Source organism: Loa loa (genome assembly GCF_000183805.2).
Source record: "Loa loa unplaced genomic scaffold supercont3.215, whole genome shotgun sequence".
In the NCBI taxonomy this organism is placed as follows: Eukaryota; Metazoa; Nematoda; class Chromadorea; order Rhabditida; family Onchocercidae; genus Loa; species Loa loa.
In genome coordinates this window covers 14,245-23,971 of record NW_018108395.1, presented here as the reverse complement: position 1 = coordinate 23,971, position 9,727 = coordinate 14,245, and the positions used below count along the sequence as shown (strand labels likewise).

At 31.0% G+C, this 9,727-nt stretch overlaps 1 protein-coding gene across 1 annotated transcript; it reads right to left on the bottom strand.

Moving 5' to 3' along the window:
- Positions 1 to 3,498: 3,498 nt before the first annotated feature.
- On the bottom strand, positions 3,499 to 9,008 carry LOAG_09777 (hypothetical protein). The gene is made up of 14 exons (XM_020448019.1): positions 8,858 to 9,008; positions 8,189 to 8,341; positions 7,724 to 7,792; positions 7,236 to 7,417; positions 6,789 to 6,897; positions 6,456 to 6,549; positions 5,904 to 5,984; positions 5,550 to 5,743; positions 5,311 to 5,371; positions 4,942 to 5,183; positions 4,636 to 4,716; positions 4,373 to 4,546; positions 4,018 to 4,085; positions 3,499 to 3,696 (listed from the first exon to the last, which is right to left on the bottom strand). Exons 1-14 carry the CDS (start codon positions 8,954 to 8,956, stop codon positions 3,582 to 3,584), a joined length of 1,722 nt encoding a protein of 573 aa, XP_020301802.1. The 5' UTR covers positions 8,957 to 9,008; the 3' UTR covers positions 3,499 to 3,581.
- Between the last annotated feature and the right edge of the window lie 719 nt (positions 9,009 to 9,727).

Sequence of the window (9,727 nt, the reverse complement as noted above, 5' to 3'; positions counted from 1 at the left end):
TATATATATATATATATATATATATATATATATATATATATATATATATGCTTATGCACAACACACAAATAAGTGATGATAATGATAATATATGCTAATATATGATAATATATGCTACTCTGATAATATATGCTAGTCCGATCAAATGCTCTAATTTTTGGAATTAAGTTCAGCTCCCCTTTATCTTTTCCTTTTTGCAAAATTTTGATAGTAAAAAAATGATCGATAACCCGGCAAAACTTCCTCAGTTATTATCTACCATATTTCTTACTTTTTAAGGATCAGGAAAATACAAGAATTCATTACTTATTTTAGAATGATCAGATTAGAATTAGATTAAATTGAACTAGACTAGAATAGATCATATTAGACTGATAGGCAATACCAATATATTTAAATTTCAAATTTAGCAATAATAACTAACTGTCGGAGATTTTAAAAAAAAACAAAAAATGTCATGCTAAACCTAACTCATCAATTTAATTTAATTTGATTTCAAATGATAATTATTTTGTATCACTTCCTCTGTATAACTGTGCTATTTCATTTACAATTGATAATTTAAATAATTTTATTGGAATAATTTTGATTGTGGATTGAAAAAGGAATATTTCGTATAAAGAAAAAAAAAGAATGGATGTTTTATTCAGCAGTTATTAATTACGGTAATTATTTCAATTCTTAAATCAAACATAATGCTTTAATAATAGTATGACAAAGTGACATGCATCGTATTTAAATTAGTTAAATATAAATTCAACACAATGTATAAATGAACGTATTCCAATAACAAAAATAAAATAATTAACCTGTTCGTTTATAATATCTCCTTATAATTATTATCTACACCGTAAAGAAGGATAATTTTTATTAAAAAATTGGAGTAAAATTCTTGATTGATTACTTAATTAAATAAATGAATAATTAAGTGAGCAATAATTCACTTTAGAGTAAAAAAAAATTAATTAAAGTAATAAATCGTTTACTTGCTATATATGCCACTATTATTGATTATTTACACCGTCAGCAAATAATTTGCGTAAAAATGATGAAACGATAATTTCATAGTTGAATATGCATTAGTAAATAGGCAAATAATTCAAAAACAGGTGTAAGGATAGATACAAATAAATACATATAAATAAGTGAATAATAAATAACTGAAGTATATAGGACAATATTGCCATGTCTTCTGCATTTGTATTTTAATTTAATTTAAATGTAATCCGATCTTATCCATCATTTATGTGAATGTATAAGAGAAGTAAGTATGCAGAACCGAAATATATTTTCTCAATCTTTACCGCATAATTTTAATTACATACATTCTTCCATTCATTCTAATCTCCAACCTAATTGTATCCATTTTTCCCCTTTTCATAATTGTTATTGATAAGTCTGCATAAGAAAGTTACTTTTTGATGCTTATATAATCAAATAATACTACGAAGAAAGAATTATTTTTGCAAACATTACCTTCTTTCTAAATTTTACTCATTTTAAAATTTAAACCCCAAAGAATGCTAATATATGAATAAGCAAATTTGAAAAACTAATAAATATGTTTAAAAGAAAGAATGAATGGTATCATTTTTTGAAAAATTCCAGAAAGGTTTTTCATTAATAGGTGTAGGTGTCAGAAATTTGAGTAAATTGACCCACTTCCATCGCCATGTTTTGTGCCTTAATGTTTTTTCGCCTTTAATTTCTATGCATATGATACATCAAAGACGATCAGTCAAATCAATTTACCTAAAATTTTCGCATGGAGACGATAAGCCATTGATCAAAACGAATCGAACAGTTCATCCGAAATTAGTATGACAAAGTGTATTGGCAAGATATAACTTTACTAAAAAACACTTTAAAAGTCAATCAGATTTATCGTTGATTTATGTAAGAATGCGAAAAAAAAATTTCTATACTACTGTTACATAGAATGTTTAATTCCAATATTATTTCCCCATGTCTAATGATATCCTCCTAAGCAAGCCGATTAAAATAGAATAACTAGAAATGGTGAATTATTTTATACAGATATTTACAGTTTCAAATGAATGAATATAGAAGTAAACACTTGAGTATATGATACAGGCTCAGCATTACAAGTGACAATAATACCATCGAATTTCATATACAAATATTGCAATCTCTCACTGTGCATAGCTAAAAATTAACTCATTCAATAGATTTTGCCTATGGTTGGTTCCATCAAGTATAGTTAATTTTAAAAATGTCACAATCAGAAAAGAGCGAAAAATAAAATTCATACGCTATAAAAAAGCATCAGAAGTATAAAACGAATCAGACGGATAACATTTAAATTAAAATTATATTATACAAAACGAAAAGATTCAGAAAATTTTTAATTACAGAAAAATTCGGAGAAAATTTCAGACCCTAAATAAACTTTGATTGGGAGCTCCCTGTCATTATGTAACTACAAAGAGAAAGAAGAAGCAATACCTCCTTTAGAGCAGAAAGAAAAACACTTTAAGAAAAAGAAGAAATCATAAAATACCACCATATATGTGTGTAAATATGTAGCAGCATTAATGGAGAAACTAATGATAACACAAAAACAAATGAGAAAAAAAGGAAAAACGTAGAAAGACAATGAAGAAATTCAGGTCGGCAAAATGGTGAGCATTAATGAAAATTATCGGTAATTTTTTGAAAAAAAAAAACTTTCTGGCGAGATTTGTCATTAACCCATGCTGTCCTTCCTCAATCCAAAATGAAATTTTTCTTAGGTAAATTTTAAACTTCGTAATGAATGCAAGGCTTTTTCTTCTTAAAATTCAAAAGAATTTTAGTAAAAAGTATTATCAACAGAACTTTTTACAAGCTTTCTAAATTCATTTAGTGCAAAACGAGAAAAAAATTTCCAAAAATGTTTTTAAGATATATAAATCAATGAGTCTATCGAATGAAAAATGATGGCCAATATTTCCGCATTAGTGCTTGTGGCACTCTAGTAAATGCTTATAGAATATATCTGTATATTATAAATGGATGCTTGATATGCTAACTCTGCAGCAAACTTCTGCACCGTAGATCATGTCGTTTTTCATGCTTGCTTATCCCATCAAATCTCGAAAATTTCTGGATCAGGTCGAAGATAATGGATAAGAAAAAGGAACACGGTAAAAGAATTTTTAGTAATACACCTGGAATTAAGGTACAACAAAAACTCTAACGATTCACAAATATACCAGATATCCATTGCACCGTTAAAATAAAAATTGAAAAACTTGTTTTTCAATTGAAAAACTTTAGCAAGCTGCTTTAAAAGACTAATTAAAAGAGACAAGATGGAAACTAAAGCATCACCTAATTGATCAATTTGTTGAGGATTCTTCGAAAACCCCACAAATTCAATAAGCTACTACACATAAATCGAGAAATTATAATTTCTTCTATATTTTAATGTGGGAAACAAGTAAATTTTTTTTGCCAATAACTGGTCAGTGGACGTTATATAACTCAGAAATGAACCCTAACTGGCTGAGCCTCGACCATTTAAACTGACAAAAAATGATAACTGCAAAAAAGAAAAGAAAAAATTATTCTGACTAGTTTCAATCATTCTCTTGTTGAATATTGCTCGCAGTTTCAAATTTCAAAACTTGCTCGCCAACATTCGAACCATGTTCTATCGAATCGTTAATCGTAGAATTTGAATCAGGAGTTGAGCTACAATAAACAGGTTTAATACATAAAAGACTTTCTCAACTAAGTGTATTCAATCAGATTAAAAGAAGAAACAGGATAATTAAAGAAACAAATAAGTAATTAAACCGGATAATTAAAGAAAAACGAATAATTAATAAAATAATTAAAGAAAGGCGGAATGTACCCTCAGAATTATTAATGCAAAAAATGAAATTTCATCGTATCGTAATTTGGGGTTTTTAAGAGTTTTTGATAACCAGCATGATTGCTTTCAACAAATTTTCTTATCAAAAAAGTTTAAAGACAACATTAATTAACAAAAAAAAAATTGAAATGTTATACCTATGTCTGGCACAAAGTGAAACATTTGCAACAGGTTCGCTATTATAAACTTTGTCATTAGTAGTAACCTGGAAAAATATCCCTCTACTAACAAATCCACATGTAAGTCATGTTCGATCAAAACAAAAATGACTAGCATACTATGACATGATTTTACTCTCTGATAATCGAGCGCGAATTCCCGTACACTAGTAAATGTGCAGTAAGCTGAGAGTCTTAAAAAAATAATCAAAAATGTAAAAAACATAGAAAGAGGCGAAAACTGTTCGGATTTTAAAAAGGAATTATAAGCTTTGTTCCTAACATTAATTACTCTTAAAAAAGGAATAAAGCTTCGGAAGAACAAAATATTTACAATTTGTTGATTATCAGTGGATAGTTCGATCTTTAATTCAGGATCGGCACAAATTAGTCCGCTGGAGGCTGCGGTTAGACAGGGACTTCTTTCACTCACCGCGATTCCTTCCGAAGGAAAAATGCCTACAGCTTCAGGGTTATGTTGATCAACAACAGAAAAGCGTTCCGCTATCTGTAGGTTCAGTTTTACATTCAACAAAAATACTGCGATAGATTTGAAAATGAAATAAAAAGAGCTTAAATTTTTAAATAAAAACCTACATTTAGTGATTCACTGCTTTCATCAAAAGCATTATTGTCGACTACAAAAGGTCTTTGTACAGTCGGACCAGAAGCGCATTCCTGAAACAAAAAAATGAATGAGGTCAGTAATAACAGGGCCATCTTGTTACCAAAAGTATCGATTATTTCCGTAACTAATACTCCCAGAATGGAAAAATTTCCAAAACAAACCCACTATTGGCCATTTTATCCTGCTGTACCGCATGCGTCACAGAAAGGAACGGACGGTATTATAAGGCATTCTTTTTGCAGTCTTTAATAAACAATACAATTGTGTAATCTTACCGGCTCTCTCGTAGTGTTTCTCCATGGGGCACGTAACGATCTATTGACAATTTGCCGATAATATGGACGCAAAGTTCGACGCAAAGTTTCAGAAACTGCTTCAATTCGATTTGATATTGCACTGGCACTACCAGTTTCACGAATCTCGTCACCAGTAGTAGCCAGATAACCAGTTCTAGGCGAAGGCAAAGGAGTATCAGCAGGGGATGTTATAATCACGCGTAAAGGTGGCCTACGTCCACCTGAAAACATATTGTGGTAGCATATTACGTAAAAATTGGAGGAAAGTGCTTTTATACATAAGTTTTTCTTCCACGAAATGAATTTCTCATTTATTGTATTCATTCAAGTAGTGCATCAGCTTATTACCTTGCATATTTCTTCGTAGTCCTACTCTCTGGGCCGGTGGTGAAGGACTTCCAGATGCTAACTGCAAAAGGAAAGTCAAACATGTTATAAACAAATGGAATGAAAATTGTCTTGAAAATGATTCGCAGTTTAAAACTCAATAAACACTACTATCTACCATTTCCCTGAAAAAAATTACAATGTGTTCGAGCTAAGAGGAATTTGTTTAAAATAACAAGAAAAACAACAAGAAAATCTACCGCCTCAGCATTACGAATTAATGGAGCGTTTTCACGATATGCCGTTGTAGAATCGGACGTCGATGTAGGTTCACGTCCATCATTATCGGAGTCCGATGAATCAGATTCTCCCGACGATAAAACTTTCCGTTTACATATAGGACAAACTTTTCGAACTTTCGTAAGCCAGGGATCGATGCATTTACAATGATAAGCTGAATAATGCATAAATCATTGACGCTTTTCACTAAAACCATAATGGCCATATAAATCATTAATGCTTTCGACTGAAATCTCACAAACAAGAAAGTTTCTTATTGAATTCGAGAATTCCGAAGAATGTTGCCTTCAGTTCAAAAAACCTGAAAAGTTTACCATGATTACATGGCAAGACACGCAACTTTTCACCCTCGACAAAGTCATCTATGCATATAGCGCATGATTCCTCTGCATCACCTGAAAAAAAAAAAATGAAATAATAAACTCCTGAAAAATTTGTTGAAAAATCCGAATGTAGTGCTCAACTATATCTATCAAACAATGGATATTCAATATATTATTCTGACAAGCTGAACACAACTGAGAATCAGAGATAACGATATAATGTTTTACGGATTTACTGTAATCAGTCTATTGGATAGGTTGTTAGCGGTTTTATAGTAAATAAATAAACGAATGATAAAAAGATAAGCAAAGAGGAGAAAACATCGCAGGAGTTCTAGCAAAGCCTAGAAAGAACTAAGATTTCCTGGCTAAGCAAGAATATGAGGGATAAGAGATCAAAAAAGGTTAGTCGTCAGCTTAATGAGGAAAAAAAACGAGAAGCAGTGAGTGAAGAGAAAAAATTTCGGGAAATCCAACAAGTTTTTGCGAATAATACGATTTTTATAAGCCATTTTTCGATTCACCGTTGGAAAGTCCGCAAACCTTTTCTAAACTTTTTAACTGGCAACTTTTTCAGATTTCGCTTCGATAATCTCTTCTTTGCTAAGTGTCGACGCTCGCGACATACTCGTACTGCCTAAAACAATTAATGAATATTATAAAGCAACATAAGGATTTTCGCTCAGTCAATGATGTTTATTATCCAGCAGTTCTTGAATTAAATCCTTCTTGCCTTCCTAGATGCCGACACTTCTGAAGATTCATCGGTAACTTGCAAAAGCTAACAAAACTAACATCATATTCGACCAAAATGATAGATAGAATTTTATACCGACTAAGGATAATCCCAAATAATTTGTTTTAGCGATTACTTACCAACGATATACAAAGAACAACAAAACAAAATGCAACGACGGCGATCAAAGGGATAAGATACTTGACAAGGTCATAGTATCCAGGAATAGCGCGTATCGCAACTACATATCTGGAAAACGCAGTATAAAGACAGGAGTATAATTTAATTAACACAGATTTAGAAAGAGAAAAACAATAATTAAGGATAAGAAAACAACTGAGCACGCAAAAGAAGCAATAGTAAATAAACCCTTATATAAATAAAGGCTCTTCATACTTCGATATCTACCGCGCTTAGAGAAGTGAAAAAGAAGGATCAGCATCTCAAATTCATCCTTTCTTGATCGAATGACAGGAGTCGTAGCTGATGAAAGATAAAGAGCAATAAAAACATACGAATGAAAATAAATAATGCAAGACACGGAAGGAGAATAAATAAGATGAAAGAAAATGTTCCTTTAAACTAACCCCTTCTCTGCCGAAAAACGACCCATCATATTTGTCATGCATGCATGGCTTACCATTACGACTGGAATCAAAACTCGATCTGCATATTTACTGCCAGCCATTGGTACCGGTGAATGGCCATCATCGTTAAATATAATCAGCGCACTGTACGGATCCGGATATCCCTTTTGCACATGGTACGCCTAAATTTTGCACTAGAATCATTACCGTTTCCATATCAGCCAAATATACAGTGGAAAAAAAGTTCAAATAGCTATTATGTGCACAAGATTCGTCATCTTAACAAGACACAGTCACAGAAATGACGTAACAATGAGGAACATTTATTTTCTATTTAATTCACATATAACTGAATGAACATTAAATCCTTTTTGGTTGCTAATGCAGAGCAACAACTATTGAAGTCCTAAAGGAAGCTAAAAATACAAGAAAAAAAAACTGTATAGTAAAAATATATCTTCGTCTAACAATAACAACGTAACATTTACTTTCTCGGAGAAGCTACAATTACCGCGAGGTACCACTGCGTAATAATTGATACATCCGGTCCGATTATTCTGTAAATGCTTCTCTTTCCAATATTTATCACTTGCAAGCAGGAAGTTTTGTTCTAGCCAGATCCTGGATTACGGCAGCGTATTTGTCCAATCCCAAGACACCACGATATTTCCAATCTTCTGGGACTAGGCTTTTTGAGTAAAACCCTGACAGCGGATTTAAAAATTCTCTAAAAACCTAACCTCAACGAATAACAGTCATTCAACGACAATGAGGAATAGTAATTCCGAAATTGGCTTAACATGATGTGGTTAGATTGATCTACCTATCTCGTGGATGCCGGAAAAAAGCACTAATAGAATTGGAGAACAATGAGCAGACATGTTTTTATCGATAAGTAAAAACCAATAGCGAATCGGTCTTTGAAAGTGATATTTCAAATAAAATAAACTTACGAAAGTATCCTGACAAGAATCTTCAGGTGTTGTAAAATAAGCACAACCAGTTTCATTAGCACTGAAACCCAACATTGGAATTTCACCCCCGAAATCAGCACCCGTTGCATCGCACTGCAATACGGCTTGAAACCCATCTGGTCTCGGTTCCCACTGCAAATTTCTTCATTAAATTTAAAAAAAAAATCGAAAAACAAACATTTAAAAACTTCAATTTTTCTCCACAAAAAACTCCCACATCATCCTATATGCAGTATTCAATAAAATGATAAACCAAAATTTGCTCTATGCTTAAATCAAATATGAATTATTAGTTACAGAGTTTCCTGCATTAGTGGAACAGTTATCTTAACATTCTGAATTTCAATTTCACAAAATCTAACTCTCGACAATCGTGTGATTAAACGCCCTCTTCTACAAGATACATCGTAAGGATATTCGCAAAATTTTCTGCCTAATCTGTTATCCTCTCACGAACATGCCTAACTCAATCACTAATACGCATTAGCTTCATACAAACTTGTTTGAAGTTTGTAAAAGTAACTTTTTTTCGTCCCAGTCAACAACAACATTAGGTGACTTAACGTTCCTTACGTCACAATAAGCTACCTAATTTGATTAGTATGGATTTCGAAACTTTTAACAAAAGTTCATTTTTGAAGAACATACCACTTCGATGATGTACTGTCCGAACGTTGACTTGACGGAAACAGACAGCATGAATAACATAAAAATTTCACATTCAACGGAAATACTGTGCATAAGCATATCTGCTTGGTAACAATTTCAGCAGCATCCAATAGTATTATTCACTGCAAATAAAATGTCAATTTCAAATCAGTGAAAGCTGAAAATTTCATTGCCATCAATTGATATAACAATGAACAATTCAATTCTATGTCAAAACAAGAATAAAACAAAAAGAAACAAATCCAAAAAGTTTGAAATATATCTTAACATGAAACTGTTGTTCCACACCAGATATATCGAAAGAAATCTAAATATATCAGGACAATTCTGAATTGTTTATATAAAGAAAGAAATTTGCAAATAAATTCAGGTTATTTTTAATAAACAAAGAGAAAACACTAAAAAGATAACGATAATTTCGTGTAAATTTAGCTTTGGAAATATTTTATTTTAATTATAAGTGAATTTTCGGACGTATGAAAAGGTTGCCATATATCATCATGTGAGAGATGATAATGTCGCTGAATGATCGCTATCACATAAAAAGCAACATATCCTGCGCAATGTTATGTCTGTTCCTACCATTATCATTATTATTATTTATTATTATTATTTATTGTTATTATTATCATTACTATTATTTTTATTGTCATTATTACTATTATTATTATTGTTTATATACTATAAAAAATAATCTACTTTTAATTCATTCAACTATCTGTTTACATAAACAGACAAAAAATACTCTCCGCTTATTCAAATAATTAATCGATTAACTGGTATGTTATATATATATATATATATATATATATATATATATATATATATATATATATATATATATATATA

What these genes read in the sequence shown, in the direction of transcription:
- LOAG_09777 (XM_020448019.1), bottom strand. Translation starts at nt 8,956, where the DNA reads ATGCTTATGCACAGTATTTCCGTTGAATGTGAAATTTTTATGTTATTC. An exon ending in ATTGTAGCTTCTCCGAGAAA is followed by an intron (nt 7,418 to 7,723) that starts GTAAATGTTACG and finishes TGCAAAATTTAG; the next exon opens with GCGTACCATGTGCAAAAGGG. An exon ending in TAATTCGTAATGCTGAGGCG is followed by an intron (nt 5,372 to 5,549) that starts GTAGATTTTCTT and finishes TTCCTTTTGCAG; the next exon opens with TTAGCATCTGGAAGTCCTTC.